The sequence below is a fragment of the Akebia trifoliata genome, chromosome 5 (genome assembly GCF_017979445.1).
Source record: "Akebia trifoliata isolate Shusen 1 chromosome 5, ASM1797944v1, whole genome shotgun sequence".
Taxonomy (NCBI): domain Eukaryota; kingdom Viridiplantae; phylum Streptophyta; class Magnoliopsida; order Ranunculales; family Lardizabalaceae; genus Akebia; species Akebia trifoliata.
The window spans coordinates 8,314,963-8,334,327 of NC_141379.1; the positions used below are offsets into that span (position 1 = coordinate 8,314,963).

Consider the following 19,365-nt stretch of genomic DNA (forward strand, 5'->3'; position numbering starts at 1 on the left):
AACGATAAAGTATCTTGAGAATTAATTTGGTAGTATTAGGAAACTAAAAAGTCTTGAGTAGATGCACGAGGGAGTTATGACTACAAGAGAATAAATTAAAAGGATATAAATAAATTAACTCTCAATATAAATTTAGAATGCCAGATAGCTACTTGGGATTCAATTAAGTAATCCTCGCATAGTTTCATTTGAGAGAGCTTGGTTCTTGTTGAGTAATCTAGACCATTTTTTATTAAGTAATTTGGTGGATTGGACCTACATGTATTGTTTAGGAAATTATAAGATGGTCTCTATAATTTCTTAGAAGCCTTTTATTTAAGTGAGATAGGTTAGTTTTTTAATCTCATCTCTTTCCCTACATTTGTTCTCTCACCTCATCATCCCTTTCGTCTTTTTCATTCATCCAAGAGTTCTATCTAGCACCCCTAAACTGACAACTTGGTATGAAAAGGGAAAGAATCCTTTTAAAAAAAAGTGAATAAATGTTGATGAACAATAGCCGATGACGTTTTTTTGTGTGGATATCTTGATTTTTAAGGATTTATCAAATCTAAACAAATAAATAAAGAAGGATGGTTGCAATCTTCCATTATATATATATATATCAATAAGTTTCACAATTGTTTGGACTTCCCAAACTACTGTAAGTGGTTTTGCCGCCCATCCTCCCCCCCCCCCCCCGCCCCTTCTCGCCCCATCCATTTTTTGGGTGATAAACCATTGATTTATTGAGATTTGTGGTCATGCGGTCGCATTGAATAAACAACATTCACTATGAAGGACCAGTCTGAATACTCCTCAGCAGTATGGTGTGTTAGACAAAAGAATCATTACTTGAAATTACTCAGATATTCTAACAAGTAAGGAGGTTCCAAATTGTTTTTGAGATAAGGCAGTGCTTACAACCTCTTCTGAAGGTGATGTTCTCATTGCCTTACACAAAGAAAAACTTGTGTGTATTGTTCATCCTTCCTACTACTCAGTTTTATCTTTTGTGTTTTTTATTTTCTTAACTTCAATAGAGGAAATATCTAATCCAAAGTGCCATGAGGCCATGGAGGATAAATTGGAAGTACTAGTAAATAATGGCACATAGGAATTGACTCATATCTCAAATAGAAAGAACAATGAATTATAAATGGGTTTTCAGATTAAAATACCAGACAAATGGATCAATGGAATGATAAAAAGAGAGATTAATTGCAAAAGGATAAAAAGATGATAAGATCAAATCCTTATGATGCCCACGTTAAAGAGGGAAAGGCTTCCACTTGTGTTAAGTGTTAACCGACGAATTAAATTAATATTCTGTTTTTTAATGAGTTTACTCCTTATATAAATAGAGAGTCATAAAACAACTTACTAATTCTACTCCTATATAAAATAACGAATCAGTTAATTAAATTCCTACGATGGAATCCTTATTATTTGGGGACACCTATAGAAAAAGAAAGCTTAAACCTAGATAATAAATAAAATGTAACAATGCCCCCCCTCTAAGATCGACCATTTTCCCATGGAAGAAAGTGACTTCAATTGCAGGATATACATCATTAACATTACCAAGACTGTCCACTATATGCAATCCTTCAAACAAAAATATTTGCATCTTATCACAATAATAACACAACCCCTTGTCTAGTCAAACTTCCATCTTGTCAGTTGAAATTTAGAGTTCACATCAAACTCGGGATAATTTCTCTTCTTATTTTCAAGCCAACCATCAACTTGGTTGGAAAGGCGTTCCAACTCCTCTTGCTAATTTGTACAAATCCAAAACCTTTTCATAGCTTTGCAAACAAGCCATCAAGATTCTCATAATCAATTGATCCAAAATGAATCAACATTTCGTCACTCTTCCCCATGTGAGATATGGGTTGGAACGATTATACCATTGAAACCAAGTTAACAATGCTCCCTCCATGAAGAACAAGGCATTGAGAGCCTTTTTTTCATTCTCAACTGTTTGATAGAAGCAAAAAAATTGTTTTGTTTTGTACATTTACTCTAAGGGATCATAACACTCGAATTGTGGAAAATCGAATTGAGCAAAACTTGGCTGAATCTTCCCATTGTTTTCCCATCTAAATTGACCATGAGAGATTCCTCAATTCTTGTGCCATCCTCATTGTTAATGGGAGAAAGTTGTAGGCTTGGATGCTGTAAAGTTTGTACAATCAAATCAAGCAAGTAGTTCATCTGATCCATGGCCTCCTCCAATTTGTCCAAAAGATTTGATTTCTTTATGTTCTTTGGCACATCCCAAGAAAGATTGCTTTGATATCAACTTATAAGGTTCCAGCCCACATTTAAAGAGGGAAAGGGCTTCCTCTTCTGTTAACACACGAATTAAATCAATATTCTTCTTATTTTAATGAGTTTATTCCTTATATAAATAGTCCTAAAACAACTTACTAATTCTACTCCTATTAAAATATCTAATTAGTGATTACTTTCATATAATGAAAACCCATTGATTTGGGGGTACCAATAGAAATAAAAAGCATAAACCTAGATGGAAATAGAAACGTAACAACAGACATACAAGATTGTTATTTGGAAACATTTGTACCAATCGCCACGATGAATTCTATACTCCATTTTCTCTTTGTGGTAGGAAGGTCCTCTTAGCCCTTACACAAGAAACCATGATGACTTAAAAGAGGAAGTATACATGGTTCCACCACTGGACTTCAAACTTTTAATTAATGAAGGGAAAGTATGCAGGTTGAAGAATTTAGTTTATAGTCTCAAGCAATCTCCTTGAGCATAGTTCAAAAGATTCAACTAGGTAATAAAGAGGACTGGTTACTCTCAAAGACATGTTGACCATACCGTATTCAAGAAGAGATAGGGATAGTTGATCACAATCTTGATTTTTTTTTCAGAAGACATAGTGGTAATTGGTGATAACTCTCAAGAGATTCAAAAGAAGAAGAAATTTCTCACAAAGAAATTCAAGATCAAGAACCTAGGAAATCTGAAGTATTTTTTGGGTATAAAAATTGCTCGATGCAGAAAAGATATATTCATATCTTGCAGGAAATACACTTTGGATTTATTGAAAGATATTAAGATAGGATGTTGGCTAATAAACACTCCCATTGATCCTAACCATAAGTTAGTCGAAGTAAGTGGGAGTTGCTTGACTACTTCACTTATCTCTTACTAGACCTGATATAGCTTATTTTGTTAGTGAAACTTGTTAGTTTATGAAGGCTCTTTGAGCTCCTCATCTAACGACAATTAAAAGAATCTAGAGATACCTGAAGGCTGTCCATGAGAAAGGTTCGTTATTTGCAAATCATGGTCATTTTCTAATAGAGGTGTGTACCACAGATGCTGATTGGACTAGTAGTATTGATGACATAAGATTAACTACAGCCTATAGCATTGTTGTGGGAGAAAACTTAGTCCCGTAGTGGAATAAGAAACTGATAGTGATAATAAAATCAAGTGTCAAACCTGAATACAAAACACTGGTGCATCATGCAGTTGAGTTTGGAACCACTTGTTTCATGATCTAGGACTTACAATCAAGACTCCTATGAAACTATTTTACACTCAATAGGTAGTTATAAGAATAGTCACCAAGTTGGAATACAAGCACAAAACAAGGGAAATTTTAGAAAAATATTATGAAAGAAATGAGGAAAATAAAATATATAATACATTCAACATTTATATTAGGTTTTCAATATATTTTCAGCAAAATAATACACTACTGAATATTTATGTATGATAACATGTTTCCACACATAATTTCTATATTTGATGATGCTAAAAGAAAATCTAAACATCAACATAACTTTTGAGCAAAATCACACATTATTGAAAAGAATGAAAATCCATAACATGAAGATATATAATCAAATCCCACATTAAACAACATTTATGAACTAAATTACAAACAACCATAAAGCCACAAAATAAAATAAAAAAGATTTGGTTCTACATTACATTCATGAGCAAGTTGCTTCGAAAGACTTGGTTCTACCATTTGCAGTTGAGGAAAATCAATTAGGAAACATTCTTACAAAAGGAGTCCTTAAGAAAAAATTAGAATTTATTATTAACAAGCTTGGCAGGATAAATATCAATGATCGGCTTGAAGGGAAGTACTAAGTAATCTTGGCTATTTTTTGTGAAGTTGTTTGGCGGATTGGACATATCTGTATTTTTAGGAAGTTATAAAGGTGTATCTATAATTTGTTAGAAGTTTAATATATATGTGAGATTAGCTTGTTTCTCATACTCAGTCTCTTTCGCTCATGTTTGTCTCTTCTCTTCAACCTCTATTTTTTTTCATTCTTCCAAGGATTATATCGAACAAAGCCTAACAAACAATTGTTCTATTAACATAAAGAATGTGGATTGTGGTGGAAAAGGGAATTAGAACAAACTTGAGCATATAGAAATCATAGACTTAGACATAATTGAATGGACGAATATAATTTGTTCATCTAACCCCAAATCTTAGCAATAAGGCTTTGATGATGAAATTTATTCTTTTAACTATATTGATATTGAGGAAGGCATTTCCCATATAATAGTTACGTTAAAATTGTAATACTAGAGTAATCGCACTAATCAAATTAAGAGGTAAGTTTATAAGACAAAACTGAAATTGACCATGTTTTATGGAGCTAGTATTGCTCAATCAAAATTATGTTTACAGATTGGGATTAGTAGGTATGACGATGCTGAGTAGAAAAACTAGGATACAAAATTAGAAATGAATGCATTGATAAAATGTAGGATTAGCCCAACAGGTGATAAGTTAAGGAAAAATTATGCAACTTTAACATATGATGGAAGTTGTGAAAACATGATCTCACAAGAGATGGAAGACAAGATGAAGCTAAATATTTAGAAGAGACTGATGACCTATGAGTTTGCATGGTTCAAGAAAGGAAATGTGGTGAATATTTTTTCGATCCATAAATGTGGTGAATATTCACAAGCATTGTTTACTTTCGTTGTCCATTAGCAAATCTTATCATACGGAATGTGATGTGGTGTATTCAGAGTGATAGACAAAGCCCAAGAAACTTTTTAACTGGTTAAAGAAAAGATGTAGAGGTATTAGTATTGGCTCTTCCTAACTTTGAGGAAGTCTTTGTCAATGAGGCATACTAATTTCATTGTGCATGATGATTTCTTATTTTATGGTTGCCGCCTATGCATTCCTAATTGCTCTACTTGAAGCAATTATAATTGAATATATGGTGGCAGTTTTGGTGGATACTCAGCCTGGACAAGACATTGAACTTAGCTGAAGAAAGTTTTATTAGCCTAAAATGTGCAGGAAAGTCAACATGTGGAAAAATGAAGATTTTTTTTTTCAGCCAAACGAAGATCACAAAATATAGATCTTTATACATCATTGTCGATTCTCAAAATGCCTCGAGAGGATATTTCTTTGGACTTTGTTTTGGATCTTTCAATAACAAAGAGGGATGCAGGTTCTATACTAGTTGTGGTCGATTGATTTTCAAAGTGGCACATTCCCTTTCTTTGAAGCCCTTGAATGCATCCCATGTGGTCAAGTTTTAATTCGAGAGATAGTCAAGCAGCATGGAAATTCTATAGCCATTACATTTGATTGAAATTTGTAAGTTTATCAATCATTTTTGGAGTACATTGTGGTGAAAGATGGGAACTCATCTATTATTTAGTAGTTCTCATCATCCATAAACAGATGGCCAAACAGAGATCATTAATAGGCCGCTTGGAAATTATCAAGAAGTTTGATTGGAGAGAACTAATGTCAACGGGACTTGCATGCACTAGTTATGAATAAATTAACAAGAAGTATAATTAAGCAGCCAAAAAGCATCCAAAGCATGATGAGTTCAAACGAGTCTGTGTAAGGAACAATTTCCAAGAGGCAAACCATGCAAGCTCTGCAACCAAGCTAATGGACCATTCCAATTGTTAAAGTGACTTGCAAATAATGCCTATCAAATCGATCTACCTGGTCGTGGGAATTTCAACCACCTTCAATGTAGTTGATTTGCAACCTTCCTATGAAGATTCAAGTGGTGATGGTCAAGGAATTTCAACCACCTTCAATGTAGTTGATTTGTAACCTTCCTATGGAAATTCAAGTGGTGATGATCTTGACTTGAAGTCGAGTCTTTTCCAAGCTGGGGAGTTTAATGGAGGACCATCCATGGTACCATGCAATGACGTTACACTGGACAAAAAGTCATGTATAGTCAAGACAAAGCAAAAAAGGACAGTCAAGACACCATTATATTTCCAAGATGACTAAGTTGGATTTCTTAAGTATTTATACTGTTTTCTATGAAATAATTGGGTTTATTGATTTTTGCTTTAATTTCCTACGGCCCTTAGTTTGTTTTGGCACTTGTTTAGTTTTGGAAACTTATTTTAGTTACCTAGAAAATAAATGAAGAATATCCAATGGTGGCACTTGAACCACAGACAACAATTTATGGATGAGTTGGGTAATTTTTTATATATAAATATTCAAGTAATTAACCAAATGTATGATGAAAATTTTGATATTTCGATTTAAACTGAGAAATTATTTTTACATATATAAATTAAAAGATATCATTAAAGCTGGTTGAAGTAACTAGCAAAAGAACAAAGCCAGTACATAGACAATATCAAACAAAACATGTTACACCCTAGAGAGATACCATACACCCTATCCCATTGGACTAGGATATCCTCCAAGAAGAATTGTTTGAAAATCTTACACCAAAAAATTAACAAACCTAAGACCAACATTATGATCCCATGCATCGATTGTTCGTTTCCTTCAAAGGTCCTTGAGTTCCTCTCTTTAATATTTACAAATAACCCAAGCAATGGGAAACGGGGTTAAACTCCAAATCAACTTCTTGCATCTTTGAAAGGTCGACCCCAACTATAATCATTCCTCAAACACAGATTTAACTGAAAAGGACAAACAACATTCCACACCAAACAAAGCCATGAAATGCCACATCATAGTGGATGATTACATGGTTGATAGTCTTCTTTTGTCTTAAACATGCTACAAAAATTGGACCGTAAAAGTCTTTTTATCTCAGTTAGTCTAAGGTAAGAATCCACCCCAGAACTGTTACCCAAATAAAGAAAACTAACTTGGACAACACCCTAAGACCCCACACAGCCACATGGGGGATGGAAGTATCTCCAACCACGCAGGTCTACAAAGAATATGCTGACAGAAAATAAACTTTTGTTATTAATAGCCTAGACTCTCCCATCCTCACTATCCACAACACGGGGAATGCTATCAATGCACTCCAATAACTCGCTGAGCGCCACCTAGAGCCAAGATCCCAACCTAGAACCCCTTGATCTCGAATACAACAAGAAATCAAGAAATGCCTCTTTCTTGAAATTGCAAATAGAGTTGGGAACTTATCTTTCAAAGGGAAATCCATGCACCAGTGTCCTCCCAAAATCTGACTTTATCTCCTCTCCCCTCCCTATCTTGAAGGTTACTCACTTCCTTAAATGCAAAAGAACTTTAAGAATACATTTCCAAACTCCACATCCATAGGGGTTCTTGGCCTCTCCACCTTCCCACCCAAATGCATCCTCTCCAAACTTGGCTGCTACCACCTTACACCACAACCCTTCTCTTTCCACCCCAAACCTCAACATCCACTTACCCAACAAGGCCCCATTCACAATACCAATTTCCTAAATCCAAAACATGCACACTCTCTTCTAATTGACCAAATGAAGTTTATTTTTCCCATCCTTATCATGCTGCATACTCCCTAAAGAGCTTATCCAACCACAATTCGACACTCCTAGGAATTGAAAAATAAGGATAGGAAGAACCATACAACAACCTCTTAATTAACGTACATTTCCTCCCTTTGATAGATAGCGAGCATGCCAAGAACCCAACCTCCTAAGTCACCTTCCCAAGCACCAGATCCCAAATCAATTTACTCTTTTGAGTAAAGCTTTGATGGTTATCAAAAAAAAAGTAGAGTTTTGATCTTTCTTTCCACTCTCTTCTAATCTCTTTGTATGATATCTTGCGTCTAATTTTCCCATCCCCATCTATGGGTGTGGAAGACGACATAAATCAATCATTTTTTTTTTAAATGCGGCGTATCCCACAAGGGATGTGGACTAATCCAATCAGTTTCATGCCCCGACCCATGGAAGTTTCCCAACATGTTACAGAGTAAATCATGAGGCCACCCACTTTCGAATACACAACCAAAAGGAGCAATTGTTACTAGTTTTATCACTCAGCCACTCCCTAGGGTTAAATCAATCACTTTTGCCAAAAAATTTATAAGATGAGTAGCAAAGTGAATGCTTGCCTAACATAAGTGATAGACAATACGTCTAGACGAGTGGAAGAACCTCAAATTAGTTGGACCCCTATTAGGCCATGATGTATTTAGGATAAGTTGAAATCTGACAGATGTTAATCTAAAGATGAACAAATGATCAACTGTATTCTAATAGACCAGTAACTATCAAGGACACTCTCTTTGATCATGGCCTATTGAGCTCTAAACAAGGCTCAACTTGAGCTTGGGTTTTTTCTCAGTTATAGAAGCATAATTAAATTGAAGGATACTTTCCTCTCATTTTTGTATTAATTAGTTCCATCTCTCTGGGATTTTTTCTAAGAAATTGGCTCTTGAGAGAGGGATATAGAACTTGGAACAACTTAAAACCCACAAAAAATAATTTTGCTGAGCCAAATTACTTACTGATTGGGGTAAATAAGATGCATGGAATCAAACCCATTACCTATGTGCCTTCTTCTTGCCTGCTTCTCTTTTATTGATCTTTTTCTCAGCCACGAGACCAAATTCCTAGCTTCCATTCTAGTTCTGCTTTATCAATGTGACAATAGATAGTGTCAATGGTGACAAAGTGAACTTATGAATCTTCTTGGACGATGGTGTGAATATGATAAAGGGATATTTAGAAGTGGAACCAAAAAACAAAAAACAAAAGTTAAAGATGCTTGCCTTGAGAGTTGAGAGTATCAGATGATGTTGCCAAAGGTAAAATAAGAAGAGAGGCTCAGCACATAAAGTGGATCTCCTATCATTCTTGTAATTTCTGGGGCAGGAGTTGCAACTGATGAATGAATGGGGATAAAGATCCCCAATGTAAAGTAAAAGATAGGTTGATCATTCTTCTCTACTTACATTATACTTGGGGAGGGGGGTGAAAACTACGCTCGAGACGTGATTAGTGGTTTGAAGATGATTGGTGAGGATCTGAAAAATTAGGGACTTTTGAGAGACCCTTTTTTAGTTGAAGTTTAAATTTAAAACATAAAATAAAAAAATAAGAGAGATTATTTGATCAGGTTTTTTTTTGCTATGTTGAGCTGATGAACTTGATTGAGCGTAAGTTTCAATGCAACATGTGCATATTAAGATACAACACGATGTGGGAGTCCAATATAATACAAAAGATATTTAGTAGAACCAACTTTAATTATTTATTTTATAATTTCTTGGGATCAGTTGGCACGTGAAAAACACGAAAACTGAGCTGGTCTAAACTATTGATTCATTCTCTAAAGAGTATAAATTAGGGTCAGTGTTTTTAACCTAAGGACTAAAATAGTAATCATTTGTATTCTTCACTTTCCTATATAAGCTTTGACTAGACTTCTCACAGATGTTTAGTACGTAGAAATCTATGAAGGATCCTCATTAATTACACATATGTTTTAATGTTTGTCACTGGAGAGTTACTCGGATATATAGAATGAGAGAGAGTCTATACTAACGTAAGCATGTCGTCCTCGAATCTTAACCTACGCCTCCTGGAAAATGAGCATAAATCGATTTGATCATTGAGGGTACGAGAAGAGATTCTACTCTAACTTACGCATGTCGTCCTCCATGTTAACCTACGCATCCTTGGAAATGACGGTACGTTTATGATTCAATGTCTGAGACGAGCGTCTGTGTGTGATAAAAGGGAGACTCTACTCTAACGTACGCATGTTGTCCTCCAAGCTTAACATGTGTATCCTCGCAAATGACAGTTGTGAGAGATTTAATCTGTCTCCACGAATCACGATAGAGTTGCACAAACTCACTAACAAACAGGAGAGAAATCGAAAAAATACAATAACCAAGCGGGAACTGAGATGTGCGGACCCCAAGTTTTTAGGATTATTAGTCAAAATCGGTGAACTAAATAATAATAATAAAATTGAGAAAAAAAGTCAAAAATTTTTTTTTTTTTTTTTTTTTGCATGAAATTCCTAAATAGAGTAATCCATTAAACGTTCATTTATGATTTGACCAAATAAAAATTTAGAAATTAAACCTTTTTTAACCATTGATCTCTAAAAAATTTACTATAACTAGGAAAAATTATTATTTTTTACATGATAAGATCTATGAAACAATCAAAATTAATAATTATTAATAAAAAGAAAATGATGATTTTCAAGTAGATCTAAACAAATTTGATTACGAGAGACAAATAAAGATGAAAATTCGGAAGAATTTGGAAAAGATTGAACCTTGAATCAGTTGAGAAGTCGTACAATTTTACTATAATTATAAATAAATAAATAAAAATTAAATTTTGTTACATGATAAGATCTACTAGTAACTTTTATTAAAAAAAAACCCGAAAGAAATTGATAATTTATAAGAGATCTTGACGGATTTGATTACGAGAGACAATAAATAAAGATGAAAATTGATGAATTTGAAGAAGATTGAACCTGGATTCAGTAGAGAACTCATACAATCTCCCTTTATCGGAGAAGACGACACAAGCAACCTCAACATCGCAGAGAACTGAGATCTCATAAGCTTTCTTCAGCAATCCTGATCTCCTTTTCGAGAACGTCACTTGTCGATTGATCTTGTTTTCGATCCGCTTCAATTGAACCCTACCTCTCCCCATTCTCTCTCTACCCACCCCCCCAACACACACACACACACACACACAAACAAAATCCAAATGAAATTAATTAATTTAAAAAAAATAAAATAAAATTCAAACCCTGAGAGGCTAAAACTAGTTTTTTTGAAACCGAAGAAGAAGAAAGCATCAACTGTGATTCTTTAATTCAGGTTTTTTTTTTTTTGTTTGTCAAATTCTCTCGAAAGGTTATTCTATATGAGGGATTTGTTTATATACGAGGGAACCAAAACTGCTTCGAAAGAAGAAAAGTGGTTTCTGTTGATAAACAGTGGTTTTATCATAAAACAAAGGTGCTTTGGTTAAAGGTGTTGTGAGTTATGACTAATGAGTGGTGTATTAGCTGCACAGTTGTTGATTAGAGAAAAAACTTTGAAGCATCAATCTCACTTCAAAATTTTGATAAAACCCTCTCCTTTGCATTACACGTGGAATTGCCAAATTAATTATTTTAAAAATTTACAAAAATGTAGGGGCGTGAAATTAATATAAAATATTATGTTTCTTATAACGAGGAGGAGGGTGGGTTCCCCCAAAATTTTGAAAGTCGAACTCTTTAATTAGCGACAGATAATTGAAAAAATCGTACATTTGCGTCCAGCGAAGATGTGTGAACATTTGTACCGTTTCTGACCTCTTTCGGTCGCATTGTTTTATTAATTTGGTTTCATACGATTTTTTCTTCTTTTCTTTTAAAATACTCATAGTTGGTCAATTTGTTATGGCTAATTTTTAGCCCAAATATTTGTACAACACCAACACCAACACCAATATACGTTTAAGATTGAGGGAAATTATATGATGTTTGATGAACCTAAAAGTCAGTTTGAGGTTAGTATTTTTTGTTTTTTCAATCTGGTAAAACTTTTTTTTATTGGTAAGTTGGGGGTGTTATCGAGTCCCACCCTAATATTAAATTAGATTATCTTGCATGGTTGCAAGATACATGATCAAATAAAATTCTTGCCAATCTCTTAAAACTTAAAACCTTTGTCTTCTAATTTGCTTGTAAGGGTAGTTTGAGTATTATTTGAGAAGGTGATTATCAGACATCAATGTAATCCAATAATTTTTTTACTATATTTTTTTCAGTATGATTCCCAAATGATTGGAATCTTTTCTTACTCATTTTATTAGTAGTTCAATTTTAACTCTTCATAAGAGAAAATTCTTGAAGATGATCTAAACATGCCCTTGAAGTCTTATTCAAGGTTGGAAGTGGATGCAAAAGATCATCATTCTTGATAGGAGTATTGGTTATAATTTCATTGAGTTTGACTCCAAATTTTTAGTAGGCCTTGATGTAATAATTAATTATGATTTCATTATGATTAAACATTTCTAGCATCAACTTTGTAATTTCCGTCATTTCATAAAAGAGTAAAGTATAGATTCATGAATTAAGTTTTTGGAGAATGAAACCTAACGAATTTTGAGCTAGATATTTTAGTTGTCCAACTTAACCACCCAAAAAAAAAAAAGGAATGGCATTTATTTTTGGAAATTTTATTGTCACACCATAAAATTTTAAGAGAGGCACCTTTAAAACTCGAAAAATTGGTTGGACACTCGTCTTATCCTCTAACGATTCTGATGACTCGAATGAGGAGGAGGAGAAGGATAATAGAGAGAGAGAAAGAGAAATTTATCGATGTTATACTTGAATTTTCTAGTGTGTCGATCCACTGGAGACAACAATGCAGTTGCTGAAAAGGGTTACATTGATAGAGTTTCAATGGTGACAAACTAAACTTATGAATCATCTTGGACGATATAGGGATAATTAGAAGTAGAAGCAAAAAAGAAAAATGTTAAAGATGCTCTCCTTGAGGGTATTGGATGATGTGGCCAAAGGAAAAAAATAAGAAAAGAGGCTCAGCAAATAAAGTGGATTTCTTGTAATTCTTGTAATTTCTAGTGATTTTGTTTAGGGTAGAAGTTGTAGCTAATGAATGAATGGAGATAAAGAACCCTAATGTACAATAAAAGACAAGTAGATCTACTAAGCATCCTTCTCTAATTACATTACTTGGGGTAAAAATAGCTGGAGATGTGTCATTTGATTGGATGTTTGAAGATGACTGGTAAGTGTAAAGGTGGAATCAAATGTTACCTTGATCGACTCTGCTCTACTGAACTAAAGTAGCTCATAAGTTCTTTCTGTAAGCACCGGTGTAGTACCTGTCAATAATTCTCCAACACTTAAATTAAAGTTACAGAGAAAAATAATTTTATTCCCCTTCTTTTTCTCACAGCCCAAAAATCTTCTTTCCTCCATTACTTCCTCTATTTATGGGTTCTTCCTTCAAATCAGGATTTCTCTGTTAATCGAAATTCGATTACAGTGAATCCCATGATTATAAGGATTGTACACAAAATTTGAATCTCTAAGATTGAGTTTAAGATTGAGTTTAAGATTCTTTGGAGAACTCTTCTGAGATCTCCAGACTTGACATACGTACTTTAAGATTATGCAAATATTTGGATTAGGCCTGCCCTACTATGTAGGTCAGGTATGTTCTTATGTTGTCCTGCCTTATTGGTTAAACTAGGCGCTACTAACTTAGTCTACCCCACTGCTGGGCAATATTGGATTTACTAACTTGCTCCAAGTACCACTTACCCGGCTAGGACAAGTATATGGTCTGGATAACATAACAATATTACCCTCTATAATAAGGATCTAAAAAATTAGGGGATTCTGAGACCCTTTTTAAGATAAAGTTTTAAAACACATAAAAACAAAGAAGAGAGAGTTTATTTGATCAGGTTTGCCTTGTTGAGCTGATGAACTTAATAGAACATAAGTTTCAACGTAACACGATATGGAAATCCGTGACACTAGAAAAGATTGGTATTTATCTCAGAGATATTTCATGTCCTCGAGATACATGGCTCATCATTTTAATGGTTAGGATTTCATATTCTATATGAGTCACTGGATTCCATCCCTTTTCTATATTAATTGCTAGTAAATCCCAACTATCAACCAAAGATCCAAGTTGATAAATTTTCTTGGACCTAATTGAACTAACACAAGTTTTGATCTATTTAATTTTGAACAAAAGAAGAAATTGTTATTAGATCGGGGAAAACCTAAATTAATAAAATTAGGCTAATGATTGAGAATAAGAACAAATTCCAATACAATTTAACCTAGAATAAGAACAATCAAAAAATTAAAATCAATTGAATTTATTACTAAGCAACGTCACGTGGGTTGAAATCAAACAATCAACAAGATTAAATAACAAAAATGTATAAGTTAAATTAAACATTATAAATTAGGATAATTTTTTTTTCTAACCTCGGGACTAAAATAGTAATCATTTGTACTCTTCACTTTCCTAAATAAGTTTTGACAAGATATCGCATGGAAGTTTAATACGTGGTAATCTATTGGTCTAAGCCTAGATGGGTTTATGGAAAAGCTTGTTGGGTCGGGATTTTGGTGCAGCCTAATGATATTTAAATTACAAAAAAAAAACAAATCAAATAAATATATTTAAATTATTTACTGAAGCATATGATCCATTATTAGCCTAAGAAATTAAAGAAAATGTAAAGAACAATTAAATAATAAATAATATAAATTTTTATATTTGTAATGTAATACAATATATTAGGAGTGAGGAACTGTATCATAATAAGTTCAACATAGTTGGCATCTCAAATTGAACTTTCTAACTTCAATTGTTTTGTGAGTTCCTCTGCCTTGAACCATGGGCGGAACTACATGGCGACTCTCCCCGACCATTTCATCAAATAATAGTACCCTGTCCACTCTGGAATTTGTCTAAGATGGAATTAGGCTCGGATATCTAGGAGCCCAAGTTTGATTTTTAAAATCATTATTATATATATACACTCAAAGGTGGATATGCAAGGACTTAGTTGTAATTTAAAATATTAATCTAAAGGGTATTTTTAAGATTACATAGTAAAAAGTTTAGTTAGTAATTTTGAAAACGAACCAACATGATTGGACGTGTGATTTCATTTTTTAATTTATCAAAATCACTCTGATTTTATTAAATTTAAATGTGAAAGTAGTCTTTGTGAGATTCAAAGTGTGGAATCATTTCTATTTTACCTCCTTTGTAAAGATACATTTAGAAAAACACTTTCTTCCGTAAGATTTCAAATCTAAGATTACAACATTGGCAATCCAACACCACAACCCTCTAGATTTTATAATTCATGGAAAAACTCATATCCAAAGAATAAATTCAAAAAAATAATTTTTTGGAGGGTTTAATCTAAGGTCTTGTAATTGCATGGCTATTGAACATCCAAACTAAAGTTAAAATTTAACGATAAAAAATTAGTTTATCTTCAAAAAAATATTTAAAGTTCATAAAATTGTGTCCTCTACATCCCCATGGGTTATAAAATATGTTTGAGTACTGTATAATCTAACCTTAATTCTTCTTATACGGTAAGAATATGTAACATGACTTCTATTATAAAGAAATATATAGGTCATTATTTATAATTTTTCTAATATTATTTTTGTACATTTAGTTCGACGTCCACAAGTGAACTTTTCTGAGTCCACCTCTACCTTGAACCAATTTTCATTATATACAACATTCCATGCGAAATGGTTGTTCAATTTAATTATGTATTTAACTATTTTCAATTTATTTCATGCCTTTCTTCCTCTAGGTTTTGTCTACGAGATTGGTGATAAATGATTTACATGCCCTTGTCTTCAACCTCTAGGCTAAAGTCATTGCTTTTCTCTAAGAAATTTGATATCTTCAAGTTGTTAACTTCTAAGGTAATCTACTTTTAACCTATACTTTCTGATCTTCAATCCGTATCATATTCTATGTCTTGCAAAAAAAAACTTTGATTTTTGAGATATTTTACAAAAAAGTGATCAACTTTTGACGAATTTATGATTTGGCTTACTATTCATATTAATTACCAAAACACGAATGATGACGAATTTGGAGGTTTTTAAAGCAACTATTTTGCAAGTTTGAAGTGACAATTTCCCTTTAAACTTGCAAAATTGTCACTTTAAACCTTGTGAAATAGTCACTTCATTCTAAAAAAAAATTCATATAAGGAAAACGTAATTATTCACGTTTTGGTAATTAAAATGAAAAGTAACCAAAATCATACATAACTCATTTTCAGCTCATGAAATAGTAATTCACCCTGGATTTTTTCGATCAAATAATCAATCATTCTACATCCCTAAAAATCCTATTTGGTACTTAAGATTTAAAGGTTGAAAGAAATAGACTCTCAAGAAGAGGTGTTTACCCTAGAAACCCATTATATTCAAGTTGTTGACCACTTGAAAAAATTACGTCTGGAAGCTAAGGGCTTGTGTGGATTGACTTTTCTAAGTGTTTCTAACTCTTACAAGGACTCAAAATCACTTTAACGATGTTAGGATAAATAACTCCTATAACGAACTATTTTACTTTAGAGTCGTTTTCGTGTTTTTTCACGAAATATCGATGGTGCTACTTATCTAAATTACTCTTGCGTATAGCCACAAAACACCATCAAAATGACAGGATTGGGACAAGTATGCCCCTCATAAATTTTGAAAATTACAAGCCTATTCTTAAAAAGGCAATTGGAATAATATTATATTACAATCCATTGATGTGGTGATAGCTTTTTGGTGTAGCATTTGGGACAAGTATGCCCTTCATAAATTTTAAAAATTACAAGCACACCCTCAAAAATACAATTAAAATAATATTATATTACTATCCATTGATATCGTGGTAGCCTTTTGATATAATATTTGGGACAAGTATGCCCCTCATAAATTTTAAAAATTACAAGCATATCCTTAAAAATGCAATTGAATAATATTATATTACTATCCATTGATGTGGTGGTAGCCTTTTAGTGTAGCATTTGGATTTGGATTTCTAGCTCTCCCAATTGTTCACTCAATGATTTATCCATGACGGTTTCAACCATGGTTGAAAGTTCTTTTTTGTAAGATTGATGTGAACAATTACATGTAAATTTACTATCTATTGATGTGGTAAACACTTCTTCATATTTATAGTGGTTGTATATATTTTCTCACAATATCTTCCCCCTTTTTTTTATATAATTGTTGGGTGTTTATATAAGTTCTTATGGATAAAAACAGTAACTACTTTTATTTCTTTTGGAATATAATTTATTGAGTTATAATGTTAAAAATAATAACTGATATTTATAAGGGCATTTTGATCATTTTAATAGAATCCAGAATAGTTTCTAAACACAAAACTCTATAAAAAGTACTTCTAACAGTACTTTTCAGAACCTATATCCAAACACACAACAGTTATCCATATACTTTAAAAAGTACTTGTTGGAATATTTATGTTCTAAGTACTTTTGACTCCTTTATTCCACACAGGCCCTAAGATATTAGAAATGATCTTATATAAAAAATTGCAAAGGCTAATAGGTTTAAAATCAGAAAAAAGTAATGAGTACCTTAACTTTAGGAATTAGAGCTATGGCTGTTGCATTAACCGATCTGGGGATGAAAGTTTCTGTGGAAAAACTAATAATTGCAACTTTAAGGCTTTATTTGATGATCTCCCATGCCTTGATGTAGAAAATCCTAGAAAATCCATTTGGGCCTACTATACCATGAAGATCCATGCTTTAAATAGAGGACCAAATTTAGATTTTGATCCCAGTTGACAATAGAAGAAATACCTTGTAATAACTCAGGGCAAGAGGCTTGGCAAGGACATTAAATCTCTAAATGTTAGAATAACTTCCTCACCAATCTCTTTGGGATCTTCAAGCACCGTATCATCACCTCTTATAATTTTCTCGATAGCAATGCGATTCGATCTCACCTTAGTTGACATTGGGAAAAATCAAGTATTTTTGTTTCCATTTTCTGAGTCATTGAACTCTAGATTTTTGCATCCATAACGATTCTTCATGTTTAGTCCAATTGTTGTAAAATAGCTTAATTATTTGGCAACTCTTGTACGACTCCTGGCTCCATCCTTCATTATCCAGGAAAAGTACTTGTGCGTATTTATAGAATTTTTTGATCTTCAATTTCACACTCCATATGGCCTTTTATCTTATTTTGACGACTTAATATGTGTGCTTTAATGCCTACTTATTATTTCCTACAAGATCAATGAAAATTTCTTAAATATTATTTTCATTTCCATCATTTTCAAAATTGTATTCATTTCACATTGATCAAAATATTTTCATTTTTAGACTAATTGAAATAGACACAAAAATCAAAATTTAATGCCATGGAAGCATTCAAATGTCCAAGTTTTACTGAAATTGGACATCATTCATCCCTAAAAAGGGTGATCAAATTCTTAATGTAGTCATAAATAATCACAAATCTTTGAAGTATAGACTATTGATAGTGTCCATACTAGTCATTGCTTTATTGATATGAATGAATGATTTTAAACTTCGATCACCCCCTTTATATATGTAATTCAGTCATAAGATTACTTTTCAAGTTGTACAGTTGATGGTTGACAGTTGACATATGATGAGTAGGTTTTATACCTACGAATTAACCACTTTTAAATATAATATTTTGTTAATTTTAGAGTCTTTTAGTTGTTTTTATTTAAGTTTAGTTAATTTTATACTTTTTATGTGTTTATATGTTTTTATTTGATTTTTATGCTTATTTTACAGATTAGGAACAATATGGAACATTGGGATAGGTGCATACGTATAGGAGAAATTCTGACTCCAAATTGGTTCACTCTCGGAAAAAGGAAGCTAAGCATACAAGCTAAAAAGTCTTCAAGCCGCAGCTTGATAGAAAACGAGGCCACGACAGGAATTCAAGAATGGCATAACAGAAATATAGAAATACAAGCCGCGGCATGATATATTAGGAGGCCATGGCTTGCTTACGTTTTCAGCTTTACACGTTAATTTGTGGTGACCGAATTAGAGACGGATTTTGGGACTCTTAAACCCTAATGACTCCATATCTATAAATAGGAAAGTTTAACCCTTATTTGGGCAGATAAGTTTTGGGATTTTTCTTGGAGGCACAAGATCGAAAAAGAGGACGAGAGCTGGAGATTCGACTTTTAAATTTTATCTTTCTAAACTTTATCTCTTCTCTTGATATTTGTAATCTCTAAGAATGGCTGAATACTTTTGTGATTTTGTTTTTTTTTCAAGGATGAACTAATTTCTATTCTAGGGTTATAATGGAACCCATTCATGATATTTGATTAGTTTTATTTCTTTCTTCTCTGATTCCACATGTGATTGTTTATTCTATCCTATGTTTAATGCGATTTAATTAACTGGCCATTGATTGAATTGATTCGGTGAACCTTAATAATATCGACAGAGTTATTTTGTGTTAATGACCTAGATAGAGTAACATATGCTAATTTGAGATAGACATATACGCAAGTTGCATGTGCATCCATTATGAGAGCTTAT

The 19,365-nt window shown here is 32.8% G+C and overlaps 1 protein-coding gene across 7 annotated transcripts in view; it reads right to left on the reverse strand.

The window, feature by feature from the left end:
• Positions 1 to 10,971, reverse strand: part of LOC147401384 (agamous-like MADS-box protein AP1) — a 45,893-nt gene extending 34,922 nt beyond the window's left edge. The window contains exons 1-3 of one of the 7 annotated variants that reach the window (XM_086442676.1): positions 8,994 to 9,856; positions 8,770 to 8,852; positions 5,978 to 6,199 (exon numbers count right to left, since the gene is read on the reverse strand). Coding sequence is in view for 3 of the 7 variants with exons in the window: in XM_086442670.1 (XP_086298796.1) it covers positions 10,724 to 10,908 (185 nt within the window). In the remaining 4 variants the exon portion in view is untranslated. Of the gene's footprint in view, positions 1 to 5,977; positions 6,200 to 8,769; positions 9,857 to 10,723 lie in introns of those variants that run through there. The other 6 variants (XM_086442677.1, XM_086442673.1, XM_086442670.1 and 3 more) reach the window with 6 other exon arrangements.
• Between the last annotated feature and the right edge of the window lie 8,394 nt (positions 10,972 to 19,365).